Source organism: Psilocybe cubensis, chromosome 4, assembly GCF_017499595.1.
Source record: "Psilocybe cubensis strain MGC-MH-2018 chromosome 4, whole genome shotgun sequence".
Taxonomy (NCBI): Eukaryota; Fungi; Basidiomycota; class Agaricomycetes; order Agaricales; family Agrocybaceae; genus Psilocybe; species Psilocybe cubensis.
Genome location: NC_063002.1, coordinates 694,978 through 716,704, shown reverse-complemented (window position 1 = coordinate 716,704; position 21,727 = coordinate 694,978). Strand labels below are relative to the sequence as shown.

At 49.8% G+C, this 21,727-nt stretch overlaps 7 protein-coding genes and 1 non-coding gene across 8 annotated transcripts; 5 read left to right on the top strand and 3 right to left on the bottom strand.

Moving 5' to 3' along the window:
- Nucleotides 1-363: 363 nt before the first annotated feature.
- JR316_0004334 (uncharacterized protein) lies at nucleotides 364-2,728 on the bottom strand (the record flags this gene model as incomplete). The annotated part of the gene is made up of 4 exons (XM_047890100.1): nucleotides 364-999; nucleotides 1,058-1,218; nucleotides 1,280-2,345; nucleotides 2,408-2,728. The coding sequence occupies 4 exons, from the start codon at nucleotides 2,726-2,728 to the stop codon at nucleotides 364-366; spliced, it is 2,184 nt and encodes a 727-aa protein (XP_047749861.1).
- A 1,191-nt stretch (nucleotides 2,729-3,919) lies between these two features.
- Nucleotides 3,920-4,369, bottom strand: JR316_0004333 (uncharacterized protein; the record flags this gene model as incomplete). Its single annotated transcript, XM_047890099.1, has 2 exons — nucleotides 3,920-4,059; nucleotides 4,123-4,369. 2 exons carry the CDS (start codon nucleotides 4,367-4,369, stop codon nucleotides 3,920-3,922), a joined length of 387 nt encoding a protein of 128 aa, XP_047749860.1.
- Nucleotides 4,370-5,115: 746 nt separating this feature from the next.
- On the bottom strand, nucleotides 5,116-5,507 carry JR316_0004332 (uncharacterized protein; the record flags this gene model as incomplete). The annotated part of the gene is given in 2 exon segments (XM_047890098.1): nucleotides 5,116-5,331; nucleotides 5,346-5,507. The coding sequence occupies 2 exon segments, from the start codon at nucleotides 5,505-5,507 to the stop codon at nucleotides 5,116-5,118; spliced, it is 378 nt and encodes a 125-aa protein (XP_047749859.1).
- A 1,052-nt stretch (nucleotides 5,508-6,559) lies between these two features.
- On the top strand, nucleotides 6,560-8,224 carry JR316_0004331 (uncharacterized protein; the record flags this gene model as incomplete). The annotated part of the gene is made up of 3 exons (XM_047890097.1): nucleotides 6,560-7,456; nucleotides 7,509-7,671; nucleotides 7,728-8,224. 3 exons carry the CDS (start codon nucleotides 6,560-6,562, stop codon nucleotides 8,222-8,224), a joined length of 1,557 nt encoding a protein of 518 aa, XP_047749858.1.
- A 1,147-nt stretch (nucleotides 8,225-9,371) lies between these two features.
- Nucleotides 9,372-10,167, top strand: JR316_0004330 (uncharacterized protein; the record flags this gene model as incomplete). Its single annotated transcript, XM_047890096.1, has 5 exons — nucleotides 9,372-9,404; nucleotides 9,567-9,647; nucleotides 9,709-9,762; nucleotides 9,839-9,977; nucleotides 10,058-10,167. The coding sequence occupies 5 exons, from the start codon at nucleotides 9,372-9,374 to the stop codon at nucleotides 10,165-10,167; spliced, it is 417 nt and encodes a 138-aa protein (XP_047749857.1).
- A 1,711-nt stretch (nucleotides 10,168-11,878) lies between these two features.
- On the top strand, nucleotides 11,879-13,033 carry JR316_0004329 (uncharacterized protein; the record flags this gene model as incomplete). Its single annotated transcript, XM_047890095.1, has 4 exons — nucleotides 11,879-12,189; nucleotides 12,280-12,457; nucleotides 12,593-12,770; nucleotides 12,876-13,033. The coding sequence occupies 4 exons, from the start codon at nucleotides 11,879-11,881 to the stop codon at nucleotides 13,031-13,033; spliced, it is 825 nt and encodes a 274-aa protein (XP_047749856.1).
- Nucleotides 13,034-17,557: 4,524 nt separating this feature from the next.
- Nucleotides 17,558-17,641, top strand: JR316_0004328. The gene has a single exon. It is a non-coding gene; the product is annotated as a tRNA-Arg (tRNA).
- A 203-nt stretch (nucleotides 17,642-17,844) lies between these two features.
- Nucleotides 17,845-20,919, top strand: JR316_0004327 (Cell cycle serine/threonine-protein kinase hsk1; the record flags this gene model as incomplete). Its single annotated transcript, XM_047890094.1, has 6 exons — nucleotides 17,845-18,247; nucleotides 18,334-19,235; nucleotides 19,319-19,492; nucleotides 19,555-19,822; nucleotides 19,894-20,043; nucleotides 20,111-20,919. The coding sequence occupies 6 exons, from the start codon at nucleotides 17,845-17,847 to the stop codon at nucleotides 20,917-20,919; spliced, it is 2,706 nt and encodes a 901-aa protein (XP_047749855.1).
- Nucleotides 20,920-21,727: the final 808 nt, after the last annotated feature.

Below are 21,727 nucleotides of genomic sequence, written 5' to 3'. Positions count from 1 at the left end.
CTGGAAGGTAGTGCTTAACAAGGGTGCGACTGAGGCGAACAAATGGCACGTTGCCAACAAGAGAAAGGTAGTTCCCTCACGCGCTGACGTTTGTATGTTGGGCAGGAATGTTTACACCCCAGAGATATAGATGAGCGGAGAGTAATGGTGCAAGACGTACGCGTAGTTGTTCACCTTGCTAATGTTTGGTCAGTTCTGTCGGAGTTTGAAGCTACACTACTTCCTTATATAGTAACGTTTTGCCTGAGGGATTAACTTGCCTTTCGTTTCAAAGGGTTTTGAGAAACACGTATATAATGAGTGGATATAGTTACATCTATTGCACTAACTGAATACTGAGACTGATTAATGAAGATTTAAACACTAAGAACGTGCGGGGAGAGGTCTCCGGCGCTTTGAGGAGCCTTGCGAGTCAGATGGCCTGGAAACAATGATGTTATCGCTTCTACCACGCTTCTCTGTCCTGGACAAATAATCTAAAGGCGCTGATACTAGGGGCCAGTTTTCCTTCGAAAGGGTGGCATCAAAAATGGACACCATTTTTGCATGGTTGTGAAGTTGCAAGCGACTACTGTCAAATGGAATTTGTCTCGACGCTTCTTCGATTGATATCTCCTCCGAAGCAACCAAGGCCTCCAGTTCATACTGCCGGTTGATGGCGTATAAGTACCACTTAGTCCAGAGTGCCTTCACGTTTCGAATAAAATATGTCATGGGGGGATCATCGGCGATTGTGAATGTGGTAAAGTCGATAAGGCTTCCACCAACAAGAAGACTCAGTTTTCCCTCCCCTCCAGTTTCGGAATCGCCTTCAAATCTTGGATTGCATTGGTCAAATATGGAGGTCATAATGACTGGCAATTTGGAAATCTTGTCATGCTTCATATACCGCAGTGCGTGATACAGGACAAGCCAAAAGAATGACTCCAAGTCGTCTTCGACTGTGTGGATCTTTTCGCAGTTTTTAAGAAGTTCCCTGGACATGAACTGCCATGTTCCCTAATATATATAGCTCAATACACGAGATCATGAGGTTATTGTATAACGACAAGCTTACGGAACGAAACACAGGATGATGGTCCCCTTTATCGTCCTTTTCGACGTATCGTGCGAGGTCCCAGTCGTTGAGAAACCCCCTACCGTCTGGTCCTATTAAAATATTTCCAGCGCTGATATCACGATGCAGGATTCCGCATTTCTCGTATGCGTCTCGATGTGCTACACATTGAATGGGTTCTTAGGATTTTGGAGAGAAGTTGAATGCTCATAGACAACGCACCTAAGAATGCATCGTAAACAACCTGTAGAAACTGCCTTGATGATTGAAACCTGTAAAGAGGTTCCCCAACACAGTCTTCTGCAAAACGCGTGTGTACTCTTTCAACAAAATTGTGTGACTGAGATCCCGCGTTCCACTTTTTTCCAGCAAAGGCATGGGTGATAGTGGTTTGGCCTGGAAGATCGGAACCGTATAAAATTTTAGGTACATTGCATACCTCTTTTGAATTCAAATCTCTGAGGATTTCGACCTCTGTGACAGTACCGGGGCTGTTAGATCTCCAAGAATCCTTTACAAAAACAACTTTGCCAGAGGCAATGTCAAGAGCAGGATATCCACGAGTTGCGCGTCCCGTTACCGACTGGGGATCGGCCAAAGGCCCCCATACCAGAACTTCATGCACCGTGTTAGATTGCTTACTATCTTTTTTCGCCGTTGTGGGCTCATTTGTGTGGAAAATCTTAAGCTTGTATACGCTCCTTTCTCCTCGTTTCCATTTGTAGAGTTTGTCCTTCGCAAGTTTTGTTTCCTCCAGAGAAGCACGCATGACAGTTGTGTCCATCCCCCTTGCTGCGTCATTGGTAACGGAGAATCGCCACAGAAACTCAAGCAACTGGGAGCCATTGGATTCATAGTGAAATCTCTCGGAAACAACTCCTCCAGATCTATCCAGACGAATAATACGAGCATGCGGACCACCAATCCAAATCATAAAACAGTGAGTTCGATGTTGCTGTGCCATCCATGTTCGTGCGTAACAGGCAATTTGGCCTCTGCAGAGCGTATTCAATTCTCCGTTGTTCTCGAATTGAAAGTCTGCTGGAAACTCAGACTTTTTTGGGTCGTTGAAGGGATCGGCCGGGGCGTTCGAGGATTTGAATTCGAAGATAAGTTCAATATCCTCATACTTTGTAGCGGAAGTGGTCGTGTCGACTGTATTTTTGTAACAGGAGACATCCGGTTTGCTCTTCATACCTGGTACATCCTTCAGACTCGGATCAAAATTGACCGACGTATTCAGGAGTTTGAATCCAGGTATTGCATTAGTCGAATTTACAAGTTCAATCTTTTGAGTATAAGAAAATTGATAAGTCAAGTCTTTCAAAAAAAGGTAAGTGAATGACGTACAAAAGGATCATACATGTCTTTCTCGGCGGTGTATTCTGACATTGCATCAAAATGCTTGATCGCAAACGTAGGCATGAGGGAAACTGTTTCCTTGGGAAGAGGGAGAAAGGTCTTCAAGAAGTCAGCGATGGGCATTGGGCCAACCCATTGCTTCCTAAGCTCTTGAGCCATTCTCTCTTGAAACTCAGCAGCGTCCAGTGGAGCTCCGGAATAGAAGTGTTGAGAGCCTTGGAGGGATCTCTTGATCGGGGTAGAGAAGGTAACTTTAGATACTATAACTGGAGGAGGAGTAACCTCTTTAGAAGCTGTTGGACTAGCCATGGGAATGAGTAACTTACACGGACTTTAATTTGAGCTGACCCTTTTAAGAGAAACGGTAGGGAATGGCACTCTTCTCAAAGCTGAGGCCTTCGCAGTTTGCTGTGGCAAATCTATAACAACAATGAAATTCCAACTTAGAATTAGATGGCCTAAATATCGTGCGCGATGCCAAGGAATAGAGTGCAGACAATGCGTCGCCAAAGCTGTCGGTGGACGCTCTAAGGAGTTTGAAATTGCAGTTCAAGTTTTAGAAACTTCTCATTTAAACCCAAGGGGGCCAGAGAGTTTTGCGCAGAGACGCGATGATGAGTGTTTATTTGTTCCGTTAGGGAATCAGGAGAATCTATCCTGAGCGCGCATAAGTATGGTGAGTTGTATGTTCAAGAACAAAGTGGCACAAACCGTCTAGCCTCGCTAGCCAGTCCGATGTTAGAGGTGGTTAATATGTTAGCCATGGGGAAGGATTGTCTTACCAGACTTGTAAGATGGATTTCTTCAAGGCAAATGCGAAGTGGAGGCTTTTATTTTCCTTCGTGGCCAACGATACAAGAGCAATCGCAATGGTCAACGAAAGCAGGCCAAAGTTTGGTTTTCGTTTGCTAGAGAGTCGTCAGATTCCGAGTTCCAGAATTCTGCGGTAGAAAGGGCCAAAAGGCCAGAAAGCCAACCTGAGGTTTAAGCAGTTATGATAGTAAGTAAGAGCCACTAGTTTAGCGCTTCAGATATAAGCCGGTGATATGTCTCCGGAGTGCTTAGGTATGGCCGTGTTCAACAAACGACGGTGGCACGACATGAAATACGCAACGTCGCGTGCGGCGTGGCCGCGTGGGCGAAGTCACGTGCGTCATTTGCCAACTTAGTCGCGCCATTTGCGCGCCTTCACTGGCTCACGGCGCGACTAAGTTGGCGCTTCTAAGAGACACGAACGCATCGAGGTTGCCAGTAAGGTCAACAGCAAGTAAGAGCTGTATGGATCTACTGAACTCTTCATCGATTCCCTTCAAGAAAATCAACGTTTACGCGAGGTTTATCATTATAAACTTCATCTGCCGGCGGGTCACCCCTAATATCATTATATATGGAGTTGGAAAGAAAGTCTCAATATTTATCATTGTGAATCGGAATACACCATTGTATAACGCATTGCAAGGCAGCTACTAATTCAGGTCTCATACGAGGTTTCCATAACATTTACGATTGGCCGTAACAGTAGACCTGGTTGTTGGCACCATACTGAAGCTGTCCAGCAGTGAAGAAGTTTTGCTGGCAGCATCCAAGGGCCAGAGCACCGGCAGGGCAAACTTGATTTGGCTCGGAGGCCAGTGGAGTACCTGTTGAAGGAGGGGGATTTATAAATATATTTACTTTCATAATACTGGCATGCCTTCACTTACACCCTGAGCTTAATCCAGGTACAACTTGGGGCCACGACTCCCATTCCATAAAGCTGCAGCACGCTGGGATGTAGTTGAGCTGGCATGTAATGCGTTTCTCGAGCTCTGGTAATGGGTTGGCGCTCGCGAACGACGCGAGGAGGCCGAGAGCGACGAAGAGAGTAGATTTTGCGATGCTGGTGTACATATCGTTGTAATGCTCGTCGTTTGTCTGTAGACTGTCTGGGAGCTGGAGTATAGAAACCATTGTCATCCAGTTTAAATATCTTTTTCCAGGTTACGTAGGGACTAGTCCGTTTCGCATTCGATGGGGATTCTCGGAAAATGAGGCGGAAATTTCATACAGACTTCACGTCGCTTGTCTGTTGAGGGTTTATCTGTCCAGACTATCTTTAGACGTTGAGCTATGCGCAAGACGCGAGTACACTTTATTTTTGGAGACGATCAGGCACTCAATGCATTGATCTCTGAACAGGCAATTGAATACCTTACCTATCCTGATTACATTTTCCAGCGTGGCCCCCAGTTTATAAGGCGCTTTGGATCATTTTGCAGAACAGACTGTAGTTAGAATAACTGTACGGATAATTTACGGGTATGTGTAAATGTGACATTGACCCGCGAGAAAGCCGCGAGTGATGGAGGCGATGAGCGCTTAATGGCAGTCTATTAGACAGTACCAGGTATGTATTGGCCCATTTTATCTCCAGTTGAGTGTATAATTTTTTTCACTGAACAGTTAGAAATTGGTGCGTAGTCAAATATATCCCCTTGTCATCTTTGCAATATTCCACCCAACGCCCCTCCCTCCTATGGTACAATACATAAAAATTCCCCGTTCTGCAAAAGTAGTTGCCCGCCCCCGAATGTATCGCAACAGCCGAGCGTACTGGCTGTAGAAGGACAAACACCCCCAGGCTCGGAAGCCAATGTAGAACCTAGAAATTCGAGGTAGGTATTATATTGCACAGTCACGTTTGATAAAGAACTTCATCACGCACATCCCACACTTGGGCCAGCTACGACCTCCGGAAAGCTCTCAAATTCAATTAATTGACAGCAGGCAGGCACAGTGGCGAATGGGCAAGTGATGCGTTTATCGAGTTCCGGTATTGGGTTGGCATTGACAAGTGTCGATACCAGTCCAATAAAGACGAACAGAGTCGATTTTGAGATATGCATCGTCGAGAACAGTAGGTTGATGGCCGACTGGAGATACATACCCCATATCCTCCCTTCTTATATACATCACCATTGCCTGATTCATGGTCAACGATGAAAGGAGCAATCCGGGCCTCGACATTCAACGTCAGGATAGGATCAGTTTTTCCATGTCGCTGACCAACTATCTCTCTGCCGTTGATACGCATCTGAGGAATGACCATACTGAGTTGTGTATTCTTAGAAAATGGCAGGCACCCAGGATGTATTTTTGAAGATTCTTTTGATTGACTTAATATTGCATGGGAAAGATGCTCAGTGCATTCAATTACTCGCGGTTAATAGAGCTCACCGAGTAATGAATTTTTTCTGTAGTCGAGGCCAACAGCTGGGCTAGTATTTAGTGACCGTAGTACGCAAGGGAAGAAAGCGAAATCCACGAGAGGATCACTTTACAATGAAAAATGTCAAGATCCGCGAAAATCCCGGAAGAGTCCATTATTGGGCGTCTATGCGTTCAAATGCACATCGGTCCGACATCAAACGACAGCACCTTTCACTGCGCATATCGATTGCAAGAAAGGCCCAATGTCACACATGAAAGAGAGCAGCGCTGAAGAGCATGTCTTCATAAGCAGGTTATAAATGACAACAATTTCCCGAGATGCGACAAGAGACGGAGAGGCTTTTCAATACGGATATAGGAGGTAGTGTATCCGCAGCTGGACACTAGACACGGTAAACGAGACATGACTTTACTGCCGCCAACTGCCGCTGCCTCTGGTGGGAGGGCAGGCGTCATGTCCAAGTATAAACAGATGCGCAGATGCAGTCTTCAAGTGCTGCTTGCATATGACCTGATGTAAACGACGTGTGGGGTGAGATATAATAGCTCCGGACAGGCAGAGCACGGTAGTGTTAGCAGATAGCATTTGTGGTCATAGCTCTGTGAACATGGCCGATGGGGTCCAGTGAACAGAAAGCGTCCGGAGCCTGGGTTTTGGTGCCATGAAGTGATATCGGAGTCCTGGACCAGATCGTTATGCACCAAGTGCTGCAAACAGTCCAAGGATATCAGAAGAAAGCTTCCCCGACAACTTGCCCCAAACTAAGATCTAAGGTAGACATGAGTTCGCAGCTGTTCTACCCATCTGTACGTGGTGGAGAGAGGCAAAAGACCGCACACTGGACTGGAGACCCAAGAGGATGATGGTGGCAGAAAAGAAGAGCCACGAAAAAACATAACCGTCAACAAACGTAAATTTTGCTTCTCTGCATGCAACCAATTTGTCCAGGCCTTCGAACCACTGCCGCACATCAACTCCCTTTCAGCACCCTTTCGCGACTCTCGTTTTCATCTTCTAATCCCTACACCTATGTCTACGCCCGCAGCCTACCACTACGGTCCTGGCGCAACAATCACACCTCGGCCCCTTCTCCTGCACAACCACCACCGTCAGGACTCAGCGGCAGCGCCAAGCTCTTCGCAGATGCCCAACGAGAAGAAGCAGAAGACGCACGCGCCGCAAAGGCCGCTGCGAACAAACCATCCCGCCTCGCCCACCTAGAACAGGAGCATGAGAACTGGACGGGCGACGAGAGCATCAAAGACGCCGTATTGCGCATGCTCGTCGACAAGTACAAGCCCCTCCGCACGGGCACCATCCAGACGGCCGAGCAGAAACTCAAGCAGGCGCCACCGAAGCTGTCTTCCGTCGCGTCTGGTGCGCTGCCTTTCGAGAGTGTGGATGATGGGATGTCAGGTGGGATCGAGGTGCAGGGGTCCGATGCGACATCGCTTCCTCCGGTGAAGTTGACTCCTACGACGGGTTCATGGGCGACTGAGCCGTTGCTTCCTTCCAGTGAAGGACACCAGCCGTGGCATACTGAGTTCAAAGCGCCGAAACACGATACGGCCGCGATCAAGCTTGCACAGATGCCGTTGATGGTCTCGTCTAAACCTACGACGGTGTCCCCACCGCTGGACGATAAGGCGCGTCGGTTGGAGAGAGAAAAGATCAAGAGGACACGGCAGGCTACGAAGCTCTCGGAAGCGCGGGAGTCTACATTGGACTATAAACTGGGTATTAAAACTACTGGTGCGCCTAGGGCTGGTCGTATCAATCCCATTAGTTTGAAAGGGTGGAATAGCTTGGTAGAAGATAAGATAGAGGTATGCTTGTTTTCATGTTTACTCATCAATATCGATTGACTGTGTACCGCAGAAAGCTCGCAAAGCTGGTGTATTCAATACAGTTCAGGGACGAGGCAAACCCCTGGCTCGTTCAGCAGCAGAGTTCAATCCCTTCATCGCGCGAGAGGAGTTTTTGATGAACCGAGTTGTACAAAAGAACGGCGCAGCTCCCCCATGGGTCGAGCTCCAAGTAGGTATGCACTCGATATCAAGTCTTGTCAGGGATCCTTGACTGATCTGTATGCAACAGAGTTAGAGAACGCCGTAAACACTTTCAGGGAGATCTTGCGTCAGTCGTGGATTCGTCGTGCCACACGCGGTCTCGCAATGAACCATCCAGCAGAGATCCTACACCGACTCACAATAAAAGATATTCAAAACTATCGCGACCCCGAATGGATCGCGAAAGAGAAAAGCTACCACGAAACCGCTGTCGCGCAGCTTAATTCGACGGTGCGCAAGTACAACGGACTGGCACCGTACGCTGTCCGTCGTTCGTACTACAATCGAGAATCCGAAATTGGCAGGCTCTACGACGATTGTGCCCCTGATATCCTTCGCGCCATCGAAGAGCGTGCAAAGGAGATAACACTAGATCCCACTGCCAGCAGTGGTGGAGTAGGGTCAAGTGGTGCAGTAGCTGGCTCGCAGACCGGAAACGACTCTGGTTCCTATTTCCTTGGGATACTGCCACTTATTCAGTGGATCCGCGCACTTTTTCGACGTTGGTTTGGTGTCGGTGCGTGATGACATCATGAATACATCCCGCTGTGATATTTCCGTCCGAACATCCGAGCACCACAAACATATTATTTTTCTTACCGGGATGTCGCATTGATTCCTCTTTCTCCATCTCCCTTTGCTTGAGAGTCGATGATATCTCTCACGAAGTATCTCTTCCACATGGTTTTCCTCTCCCGTGGCCTTTTTTCTAGAGTCCTATGACGAGAAATCCTCGTCAGTGTCTCGTTTTGATGCATCTATTTGGTTTGTTTAGTCGTTGACACAAACTGTCTCGACCTGGGTTTTGGGGTTCTAAGTCCTCCGGGCTGTGATACTAAATCTTGACCCTCACGCCTTGAATCAACACAGGAAATCTAATCTGGGTCATGATACATGTATCATTGCTTTCTGAAAACGCGCTGAAGGGCATGCATCCTCGTGCCAGTGGCGCATGCCCGACAAAACGAACGGAGGACTTACGGAAGCGGGCAAAAACATGATCGTCGATTTGAGCAGCGATAAATTTAGAAGAATTTTTGTGTTGTACTTACTACAAGGTTATTGTACTTACAATGTATTGTTTTCTGTAGTGCGATTTCATAGAATGAATGGCATCGTCGCTAGAGAGACCAATTTCTTTGCCATAATGTCCGTTGATGATCCCGCCGAAGACTAGGATGACCGACCCGAACAGTGGTCATGCGAGGTGATATTGATGGCGAGAACAAGCGGACAGGGGTTCGGGAACAAATGAGGTTCTGCCTCGAGGCGCGCCTCACCTTTCGCAGCCTGCAGCATTCATTGGACAGCCGTCATCTAATCTCAGGCTAGGCTTCGCATCCTATAAATCACAGCGACACTTTCCCGGATCCCTTCCCATTCACCTTTATCAGCAAGACTACTCTCAACACTCAGCAATCGACTCCAAGGTCAAGTTTGTGTGAGTCTAGTTTACATTGTGCATTGTTAACGTACGGGTGGCCTCGAGGCTCGACGTCGGGGATCGATTGGCAATTGCCGAGAAGCCCAATGGGCGATGTCGGAGGAAGCTCGCTATGCATGGCCGCACAATGACAAGCCTGCAAATTTGCTTACTATATTTTTCTGCGTTGACAGAAACCACCACCACCACCACCAAGAACGTCTGTATAGTTTTTCTCGTTTTTTCGCCATGTCGACTATTACTGAAGAGCCTCTCATCACTGTAAGTATCTTCGCTATATGATTGTGCATGCACTCACTCGCTATCCTTCTTCCCTCCGCTCTCCCACCGATCGACGCTCTTTTGCATGCCCACGTTTTTCTTCTCATTGACTCATCGACATTCTCCTCGGCGCATATATTCGCTTTACTTCATGATACATAGCCAGGAGACATCGTTGCCGTGCGCCATGGCACCAAAGGAAGGACCGAAGGTCTAGTTATCGGATCTCACTTCGACTACGCTGTACGTCCACCTCTACACTCACACACAGAACACAAAGCTTACTCTACCTTCCCCATTGCAGGGCCGCCAAATCATCGAGGTGCAGCTCGACGGCGAAGTGTACAATGCCTGGCAAGTACACCATCGCCATTCCTGCTACACATCTACTAACGCTTGCACCACTTTACCTTGCATTGAATTGGCATATACAGGTACCCGACCGTCACTCGCGTCCGACGCACCATCTCATACACCCGCCCGACGATCGACCGCCGCCGCACCATCGACCGCAGGGTCTACTGGTGATCGTCGACGGCCCGACCCAACCGCCCCGCGGCCTTTCCCAAGTCCGTCCGTCCCCAAAGTACCCAAGTCCCGTAGACGGCGAAGCTGTAGTTTTGTTTCTCTCTGTAACACCATCACCACTAAAGAACTCGAACTCTGGATTCACAACACACGATTTCATACACGATTCTCTTACGCCGCCACCACGGTCCACCGCTTCCTCGTGGCGTTCCTGGCTAAGCTACTTTGGAAATAGGGGCTTCACTTTTTCTGCGGTTCCGTTCCTGGGATTTTTGCGTTTGTTGATGTGTTCACTGTTCCTTTTTTGCAAATTATTGTACCACACCAACTGGCTAGCATCGGAATGAGCTACTCTATTAGATTTTTTTTTGTTTTTCCTCTTATTTCTGTACGTTTTATTGCACGTTTCTTATTGACTTCTGGAAGCAATCAATCAATCAGTTATACCACTTTTTTAATTCTGTTTTTTTTTCTACCCGTCATGCCAGTCAGTGGATGATCTTTTTTTATCCGTGATTTCGTCAATGGTGCCAGTGTCTAAACGCAAAGCTATATAAACACCAAACTTATAATTTAGACATCATGGCTCCCTCATGGATGATTGCAGATGCACCGCCCAATAACGGGTTCAACCTCAAGTCTTTGTGCAAGTGACCACTATAATTATAATATGGTGCCCTCAAAGCTGTGTAGACGACGTTAATTTCATGTTTAGAAGACCTCGTTGTTTGCGGGTTTGTCATGGGCGCTCGTATTTTTTCCGAGATTAAGTGTACTGACGTAGATGTCTGATTTTGCTCTCTTAGGAGATATGGAATAAGCTGAGAGCGATGGCAGTAGACGGCTGAGAGGTACAGTTTCGTTTCTTACTTCCAATCGCCATTCAACGGTCTTTTGGATGTCTGGCAAGACAATTGGTGGGCACTACAAGTTTTAGGAGAGCATGATAAGGTATGATATGATATACAACGATGCCCTCGATGCTTCCTATAACTTTAAGCGCTACTAGCGCTGAACCTCATTGTCACCAAAACGAAGACCTTGAACCCAAAAGTCGTGACCGGAACCCCTCAGCTTCAACATCTACACGCCCAATGGCCGCAATCATCCTGAGTCTTGAGACCTCTTCGCCAACCGCAACAGCAACCGCAACCTCGCGCCAACCACGCGTCCCGCTCTCATCGTCATCCCGCTATGACTCACGATCATCAATATCGCCATCCTCGATCCTAAATCCCCAATAGCTAGAGCGCATGACTCAGGTTCCGATGTTATGCAGAACAAACCTAGAACCTCGTTTACACCTGCCACCACGACATCATCATTATCATCCCTAACCACCAACCACCAAAAACAGTCCAAATAAGGAAAATAGTTATTAATAGACGTGTATAGGGGCTTGATAGGGGCTTATAATAGTCTTTCTTGAGGTTTGTGGATGCACTCTTCATCTCGGCGCGGGACCTCATGATGACCATTCGCTGTGATTCTATGATGTTTTATGCAGTTCTAGATATTAGTATGACTCACGATCATCAATTCGATTTTTGAAATAGAAGGGTCCGTAGCAGGAACTTGAATAACTTACATCGCGAAGCTAGCCTCGTTGATAGCTCAACCTCACCGCCACAGCTTTCCGCGCCCACTAATTCTACGTCAAGTACATGTCTGTTTTTGATCCATTTGATCCATTCATTCATTCATTTCGCTCATTTCGTGTTGGGGTCAATGGTTTCGCAGCCACGACGCGGAGAATTGGGAACGTTAAAAAGCTAAATCGACGCGCAGATATGAGGGTTTATTAAATTTGCAACCTTATCCTTATACTCTGTACTCTAACCTCTACACTCCATACCCTCCCCACATCATCGCAGCCACACCACACAGCTCCGCGTTTCCTCATTTGCTCGCGTTGGGACGGTACCGAATCATCGAATCAACACACAATGGACGCGACAGTCCTAGGCATGGACCCGCTCACATTCACACTCACCGCCCTCTCCGCACTCGGGGTCCTCTGCTCGACCGCGGCATTCCTCGCGCGGCGCTACGGGCGCTGGCGGTGGTGCTACTTCCGAGACCGCGACCTCGACCTGTGGCTTGCGTCTGCGGAGGGCATGGATCGCGTTTGGGAGGCTTTTGAAAGGCTGTGTGGGATTGTTGTTGAGGCTCAGTGCGAAGGTGGGCCCACGGGGACGTGTGCTGGGAGGGGTGTGCATGGCAAGCACTTGGTGCGGCTCCGCTGGCACGTCGAGAGGTGTGTGCTTTGCCTTCAATCAATTACAATATCCTCTACTCGATTTCAATATTCAATATTCAATTCTGATACGCTGCTGGGTACCGATAGGTTGGAGTACCAGCTGAAGACGCTGATGCTCGCTACGACACCAAGGTCTACTACTACTAGTACTACGTCCGAGTCCCCAGCAAAAGGCGGTATCGTGCAGACGCTCCGGAGGTGGTTCAAGACTATCGCGTTTCTCCGGCTTTCCCAGGAGATCCGCGCGTTCGCGCTTAGTCTTAGGGTAAGCTTGAACTCGTTACACTCCTTTCATACTATGGCGCTTTCGCTCGGAGGCGGCGCGTCGCGTCGAATTGAGCGCTGGATTCCATCATTCTATTACACTGTCCCCTGAAATTTTTTGCGTATGTATACATAGATGATAACGAAGCAGATGGAGCGCGTCAAGTACGCGAGACTCGGACTTGGAATGGGGCGCGACGATGGGCTAGAGACGAGTACGACAGACGCGGATGACCTCTCCGCGCTGGAAGCGGCAGTCGAAGCCGCCATCGAGTCGCTTCTCGCGTCTCTCCCTGCTCCAAAAGAAAATACAGGTGCGTACCACGCCGATACACAATACACGATACACCCCATACCCCTTCGCCCTTCGCGCATTGCACACGACCCCAATCTCTGACTTTGACCTCCATCCACACTAGCAGATTCCTCGCAGAGCTGGAAAGCTATACGTATCCACGATCTCGAAGCGAACGTGAACAACTACGCTCCATCAACGGATATTATTCTCCCGATGATTCAGAAGCCGCCGCGACTGCATTTGTCTGCCGTGCGCAAGCTGAGCTGCAGCGTGCAGTGAGCATGAGCAGTGAGCGGTGAGGATGGGTTTTATAATTTATTGCACTTAACTTGGGGTTGGGTTTTGGATTTTGAAGGTTGAAGCTGAGCGCTGAAGCGCCCAAGCTTGACTTTAACACGCGCTTGTTTCGTCCAGGAGTCATGTCCATTGTTTTCTTATGTTCTTATTTTCGTTTTCGCTTTCGTTTTTCGCTATCAAAGTTTTCGTACTACCACTGCTTTCCTTGTATGGCTTTCACGTTGTGAGCTCTATGCATCCCATTCCCCATTCCCCCACACGCATGCGCATATAATTATAACTTATGTACCGTTCTTAACTTATATACCGTTCTGCTGGACAGTTGGCACTCACTATACCCTACATCACTAGATACCACTCATATCATATCCATATCACATCATTTATATGTACCACCACCAACCACAATCCCATCTCTATTTCTGAACGCCAAACTTCGAAGTATATGCAGATTATTCATAAGATTTGTAAATAAAAAGAAAAGGAACGAAAAGAGAAAGAAAAAATACAGCTACAAGTACATGGCGTGGTGGCCGAATCGATTATCAAACGAGATGAGATGGTGTTGGTGTTGGTGGGTTCATAAATCGCGTTGTGAAATGGAGCTGCATAATGTCACTCGGTCGACGGCCCCAAAAGCAGAGTAGATGTCCAAAAAAAACAGGGTTGGAGGGTTGGACGTGGATGTAATCAGTTCAAAGTTGTGATTCTGTGAATAAGTGATGGGGTGAATGATAAAACTCGAAAGATGAAAATGGCCAGTGATATAAAAATGTACAGAGACGGACGCATATGCAGATGTAACTTTGAATAATGTAGAAAAAAAAAGGAGACGGGGAGATCTAACAAAACTCATTTGCGAATTTGGATTCGGATTCGAAGTTGAGAGTTGGGGGGTAGAATAAGAATAGATATTCTTTTTTTTGGTTTGTTCCGTAGACGAGAATTGAGCTGAAGAGTGGATTATGCATAGAATAATAAGTAAACGATTCAGTATTCAGTTTATCGCGCCTTGACTTTGACACTGGGTGGCGATGAGTGCATCACTTTCGTCGATTTGGAACCATGGCCTAGATGCGACGATTTTTTGGGAGAAGGGGGTTTAGGCGTCGAACTCGAAGGCTGATTCGGTGGTTCGACAGGCGGACTGGGAAGGATAGAAGGCGCAGATGCGGTCATAGCCGACAACGCGCTGTCGTCCTCGTGGGCCGCGGAGCCATTGACGGACGGTGGTGGTGGATCTGTGGCGTGGATCCCGTTGGGAAGAAGAGCGCTTCCGTTGGACGCAGAAGCGCTCTCTGGGGTATTCCGTCTGCGCGCATTCACACTGCGGACAATGCGGGCACCAAAGACGGCGGATGCAAGGGACGAGGAGGAGGAGGCGGGCATGGTGAGGCTCATGCTCATGTTTGACATCGAGTCCTTCTTTTCCAGCTTCTTTTTCTCCTTCTTGGGGGACTTCATCACGCCGACGCCGACCTCGCTGACGAGCGAGCCGACGCTGCCGTTCAGATTCATCACCCGCATTTCCGGCTTCAGCGTCTCCTCCGACCCAATGCTGAATGAATCCCCGTCCCCGTCCCCATCTCCAGTCAAATAATCCACCCGCCCACTGTCGCTCCCTGTCCCTGTCCCCATCCCATTCAACCACCCGACCGGCATCATCTTGCCGTCCACAACGACCCTATTGCCCACCAGCACCGCCGTCCCTGCCGCCGACCCATTCGCCCGGCCGTGGTTCATGTACACGCCCGGCCGTGGGTGCACCGCTTTCTCATAGTAGAGCATAAACGCCCCGGTGCCCTCCGCCAGCACACTCTCGATCCCGCACTCCGTCACAGAGTCGTCGCTGATCCTCAACCACCCCCGGCCCGTGCCCACATCCTCCTCCGTCCGGTCCTCCCAGTAATACCGCGTTTCGCCCAGCGTCGACGACCCTGCGTAATCCGCCATGCGCGCAGCCGCCACAGAGCCGTTCGCCTTCTTCCCTTGCCCATCTTGCGACGACGCTAGCGCCTCGTCCTCCAGCTCCAGCCGCAGAGGGTCGATCAGCGTAGGCGGCATCCACTTCCCATTTACCCGCCTAGGCTTCCGCCGATAACAAATATAGTGCCCGAACGAGTGCTGCCCAAAGTGACACACCACCGCGGAAAGTCTGTATATCGTCCGCTGCGCACCCGGCGCGTACGTCTCGGGTGTCGGCGTGCGCACGCGCTTCGGCCCTGGCGCGAGATGCGAGGACGAGGCAGAGGTGTCGCCGCTGCCGCTGCTGCTCGCCCCGCTCGAGTCGAGTGTGTTTTGGATCTGTGGGATCGTGGGTTGGTAGTATCGCGGTGTTAGTGGTGGAGGCGGTGTCGATATTGTGCTGGTGGGGACGGTCGAGAGGCTGCCGGATGTCGTGTATGGTGTGATATCGAGCACTTCGGGGAAGATCACTTTGATCGTGTTCTTGGCGGCGTAATGCCCGTAGTGCACAGAGCGGTTCAGGTGCAGAGCTAGCACCGGCGGTGGCTAGAGTACAATCAGCATGACGTTGAGAGCAAGTAATTACTTTGTAATGTAACGACGCACCCTAGCAATCATAGCCTGCTTTGTCGACGCGGGGCTCACGACCTTCTCAAGTCTGATGCCCTCTAGAAGCGAATCGTCCTCGATCCTCCCATCCTCCATAATCTTTCGCAGGCGCTGTTCCATGCGCTTGACTTCCTTGTACCGCTTCTTCTTCGAGTTTGACGGTTTTGGCTTTTGCGGAGAGGACGATGGCATATCGGACGACGAGGGCGCCGGGTTTTCCAGTGCATCTTCGAGAGACTTGAGCTCCTGCAACAGCCGCTTGTGCGTTGCGAGCACCGTGCAGTTCCGGCACACACAGTCTTTGAGTATCTCAAGCCGGGTGTAGTCCTCGAGACAATCTTCCAGACGACATGAAGTCTGCATTGTTATCATTAATGAGCTCACATCTCAAATCAGAGTCTGGTTGGGAGACAACATACCGCAAGTCTCGGCATCGCCAACTGCCAATTATCAAACCCAAAATGCATAACCGCCTCCGTATACCCACAGATAACACAGCTCCTTCGATTCGCAGTAAGCCCATCAAACACATTCTTACTGATCTTCATCTCCGGGACATCATACTCCTCCTTATACTTCGCCTTTGCCTTTGCCGTCGTCGGGTCCAGGTCCAGCACACCGGCGATACCCCGATCCCGCTGGCTCTCCCTGTCGACAGCGGCCGTCTCGTTCTTGATGCATTCTGTAACGAGCTGGAAGAGCTCCTGTGCGTCTTGGTGCTCGCGCGAGTTGAACAGCGAGGTGGAAGTGCGGTATACTGTCGAGTCGCCACCTGTGGTTTGTGGCGGTGGAGAAGACAGCGCGGCGATGATGCCGTGTGGCCGGATTGAGTGGTACGATGATTTCGGGGTGTTGAGGTCTGGAGATTAATGGACATTTGTTTAGTATGACGGGGAGGTGTGTGGGGGTTGGTTGAATAGCGTACTTTTGAAAAGATCTTGTAGGGCGTCGATGACGGGTGTGGGCACGTCATAGACCTCGGCTTTGTGCTGTATAGCGTCGATTTGCGGCTGGAGGTAGCTTAGCGAGGCGAGAGCCTGTGGTTTGTGTGAGAGAGTCAGTGAGTTTTTTTCTTCTTTTGAGAGAGAGGGAGTTGGCTGCTTGCCTGCAGAGTCGAGTTCATAAAGCAGTACGTCCCCGAGATATTCACGAGCCCAGCGTAGTACCCGTCATCCTCGTCCTCGTCAGTATCTGTACACATTCCATTAACCATACTTCATTGATATGAAAGAAAATAACCCACCGTTATCATGTTTTTTGAGGTTTTGCAGTGCAATCTGATCAGCGCGCGTTCGGATGGCTTTGGACGACTTTGCGCTGTTGCTTCCTCCTCCTGCTCCTCCACTCGTCTTCCGCTTACTCTTCCTCCCATGCGTTCCACTCCCCGACGTACTCCCCGAAGCCCCCGACGAACCAGCCCACAACCACGAAACACCAAAACTCTCCAAACCCATACCCAACCAAGTCAAATTCAAAGTCCAAGACCAACACCAGCTCAGAACAAACACGAGCCTCTCAATAACCCTTAGTCGGATAACAAGGCGCGAGGCGAAGAATGCAGCGGCTGGGACGGCGAAGAGCACTACGAGCGGGGCGGTCTGCTGGAAGGTGCGGCTTGTGAGGATGTCTTGGAGCTGCTGCTGTATGTACATGTGCCCTGGAGGCTCGGGTGTGCCCAGGGGCGGAGCGGAGCGGGCGGGACGGGTCTTAGTTGGTGTGCTGTGCGTTTAATGCCGATGGGGTGTGTAGTCAACAGTGCAATACAGGACGGGTCAAGACAGGACTACAGTAGAATTGTGTAGTGTAGTGTAGTGTAGTGTAAGTCCCAGACGTCAAATCAACTGAACTGAGCTTCAAGGATTTAGTATGTAAGCCAGTCGAATCCGTATGTGCCCGTGCGATTCTCATGCTTACAAATGTTGACGCAAATATGGCTACCTAGCGCAATGGTAGCGCGTTTGGCTTCGATCGCTGAATGGCACCAAAAGGTTGCAGGTTCGAGTCCTGCGGTGGTCACTTTTTTCTCTGCCTATTTTCTTTGTTTTTCTTTTCTTTCTTGCGATCACATGACCGACGCGTCGCCGATCTCGTTAATGATCAACCGGTTTTTGTTGCGCTTTCTTTTCTTCTCCTTCCTCTTTCTTCCGTCTGTCCTCTTTCACCAAAAATCCACTCTACCCATTCCTCCCTACCTCCCTGCACTCCCTTCGCTAAAGCCGATGGAGTTCTCACACCACTCCTCCAACCCACTCGAAGCCTCCACATCCGACGCGACAAACACGGCGTATAAACGCGTGCTGGATCGGACGAGGCGGAATCAGAGCTCATGTGCTTCTTCTGATGAGCTTGGGCATTGGTCGAATAGGGATGAGTATTTGGAGCATATTGGTGATGTTACGGGGATGAGTGTGAGTCGTGTGGTTGGGGGTGGGGCGAAGCGTGGGGGTGAGGATGTGACGCCGAAGGCTGGGTCGAGTCGGCTTCGGAGTCGTGTTGTTTTAGAGGGTGAGGGTGGTGGTGGGGATGGGGATGAGATGCAGAGCGAGGAAGAGGAAGATGAGCTTAATCTTTCGCCACGGAAGAATGTGGTGGCTGAGATGGAGACGCCTCGCGGACAGATGGGTATGTGTTTGAAGGTGTTTCTGTGTGTGATGAGATGGGATGGTGTTGATTGATTGATGATTTATTGGATGTGTGTGTGTATGCAGGTCGCGCGAAGGCACCGCCGAAATTTGGCGTGCTTGTTATACCGCCTTTTCGGAAGAAGGAGGATGTGGCTGCTAAAGCTCCTATGGAGGATGTGGCTAACGAGGTGGTCCAAGAAGATCAAGAAGAAGAACAGGGAATGTACGAAGATGAAGACGCAGTGGTGCAGATGGAGATGCAGCAACGCGAAGAGCAAGGCGAGCAGTTCATAGAGGTCGACGAGAACGGGCAGTACCTCGACCTCCACGAAATCGACGACGACGAGATGGCAGAAGAAGAAGACGAGCGTTCCTCGAGCCCACTCACCCCCTGCTCCTCCGACCGCTCCTCGCCGTCCCCCTACTCATCCCCACAATCCTCGCGCCCCTCCTCCCCAAACGAAGCCTACACCCTCACCAAGCGTCCCCCCGAAGAACAAGACGAGATCCGCGAAGAGTTCGAGGAGCTGTACGACGCCGTCCCGGCGCTGCGCGAGGACTACGAGCTCGTCGACCGTCTCGGCACCGGCACGTTCTCGTCGGTGTACAAAGCCATCGACCGGAATTATCGCGAGTTCCATAATGCGCCGTGGTTGGGGCACCACCCGCCGCAGAGCAGCGCGTATTATCAAGCTGCTGGGCCTGGGTATAAGGGCCGTGGCGGGCGCGCGGCGCGTTGGAGGCGGTCGGGTATGGATATGGATGTAGATGGAGATGGGGATGGGGAGGAAGAGAGGGTGCCTGAGCAGGTGTTTGTTGCTATCAAGCGCATCTATACCACCAGTGGACCTGAGCGCATCAGGAATGAGCTCGCGATTATGGAAGAGTGCAGGAGCTGTCGACACACGTCGCAGATTATCACTGCGTTCCGGAATGAAGACCAGGTCGTCATTGTCCTGCCTTACCAGCGGAATATGGATTTCCGGGTATGTTTTTTTTTTTTGACAAAAAGCATCTATGTTGCGTTGTGCGCAGATGGACTGAGCAGCATTTTATTTTGTAATTTTAGGAATTTTATCAGGATTTGCATCCAGAAGGGATCAAATGTTATTTCAGATGTCTATTTCGTGCGCTACGAGATATTCATGAGAGGGGTATAATCCACCGCGACGTCAAGCCCGCCAACTTTCTCTATAACCCCTTCACCGGAGTGGGAACGCTGTGTGATTTCGGGCTGGCATCAGTAAGTCAGCCATCATCCGAGTTTTCTTTCCGCTTTGCTAATTTGAACTCTACCAAATAAAGAGAATGGAAGTAACCCACCCGCTTGGAAAATGTATGCATACGCACCCGACACTGGAGGAGCCGCATGGGGCTTACATGCCACCTGGTCCGGCTGAGATACAAGAGATCAAGCAGAAGCAGAAGTTGGCGCGGGCGAGGTGTAACATGCCCTCTGAGAAAGTGGGCTATCCGGAGAAAGATACACGGCCGAGCAGTAAAGCGAATCGGGCGGGCACGAGAGGGTTCCGGGCGCCTGAGGTGCTGCTTAAATGCGGTTCGCAGAGCGGAGGTGTGTTGCATTTATTGTTGGTGATGTTTGTGAACGTTGCTTATTTTGCGTTTTTTTTTTGTGTTCGAAAGCTATCGATGTGTGGTCGGCTGGGATCATTTTGTTGTTCTTTTTGACTGGAAAATTCCCCATTTTCCAGTCGAATGATGATATTGAGGGGCTCATGGAAATCGCCGTAATCATTGGGAAAAGGAAAATCGAACGAGCTGCTACTCTTCACGGTAGGCTCTCTGTGCCTTTGCAGCAGCCAAAGTATGTCACCGACCAAAATTTGTACATTTTTTTCAGGTCGAACTATAGCTACGAATATACCAGACCTGGATCAAGACGGTATCTCCTGGAAAGAATTCGTAGAACGACTGAACCCTGGTATCAAAGAGCCCAGGAAATACGACATGCGCTTCTATCCGCACAACAGCAAACACCGAGACGGGCGCGGATCAATGATGCCGCCTCCGCCTCCGCCTCCCTCATCCTCACCTACCTCGCTAGACGGGTCCGATACACTCGTCAACCCCACATCAGCATCAACAGCAGTGGCAGCGCACAAACAGTCCGATCGACACGCGAACCCGCCGTCGGCGGAGCGGCACGCAAAGGAGATGAAATATGCATTCGACTTTCTCGAGATGGTGCTCCATTTCGAGTCCACAAAGCGCGCGACGCCGCGGAAGGCTCTGTATCACAAGTTCCTAGAGGACGAGGCGGGCGCGCCGGAGGACGACGATGTCGCGCCGCGCCGTAATGGCGAAGGGCAGTGTGAGAAGTGGCATACTGTGGACCCGCATGGAAACCACTATGCGGTGCTTTTGAGGCCGTGTTGGTGTAGGAGCAGACGGGAGGATGTGTTGGGTGAGCCGGAGGAGGAGATTGATTTGGATGAGGAGAGCGAGGATGAGCTGGAGGATGGGCATGGGCTGGGCCAGGGGGGAGCGTGTACGGTGTTGGTGCCGTATAAGCTTATACTTAATGCTGGAGAGGGCGTTGCGTTTGGGCGGGAGCCGTGTGAGCTGCATAAAGCTGACGAGTACAGGTTGTGGACTCTCCAACGTAATGCGGAGGGGAAGCTGGTGGCTGTACCAAGTTATGACACTTGAAGCTTGAATATTGGATATGTGGTAGGATTGTACTTTTTCCAAGATGTAATAATACATAGCAATGTTTTTTTAGTCTAGCATCTTCGAATGATTTCAAGCACCGTCTCCCGTCATTCAAGCCTGCTTCAAGCGCGCCTCGAACTGCTCAGATTGGAATCCAGCTTTGGCTAGTGGGTTCATCTAGGGTTTCTCGCTTGTACGCAACGAGGTCCGCCAAATGGGTCTCGACGGAAATTCTGGAACCGCACTCAAGTCCCTGCTTCACTATACCTTTTACTAATCACTGCTCCCAACGTTCTTGGTAAAGAGGTGTGAAAATCACAGTGGGGCCACCCCAAAAGTACCCCAGATCCCACTCCATGAATCGCACGCACCTTGCTTCCAAAGGCTGGGCAAAGATAATGCAGGTTGTCCTACCTACCTCGTTTTTGACCAGGTGTTTAATTGAGCGCTAGGGCGTGGACTGATTTGGGCTGAACCATTGACTGTGTGCCTTGGAGTTGGATTCCGTCCAATCATAAATTCGGCTTTAAGCGAAAGTCAGTGTTGGTACCTGGGCGCTTCACTTTTTTTTGTTTTTTAGCGCCTACCTTATCTATAATTTCTTGCCGAGACTTTCTCCTGCTTCTCAAGGTCGAACCCTCATCTATAGTACAGACTATATTCCATGAAATCTTGAACTTGGAGCGTCAGGGTGAAGGTGCATGTGCATTCTTTTTTCTTGGGATCTCAAGCATTAGTGGAGCTGTCAAGATAAGAATCTAGCCACGGTCACCAGACATCGTTGCCTTTGTACTGGAAGGAGGGT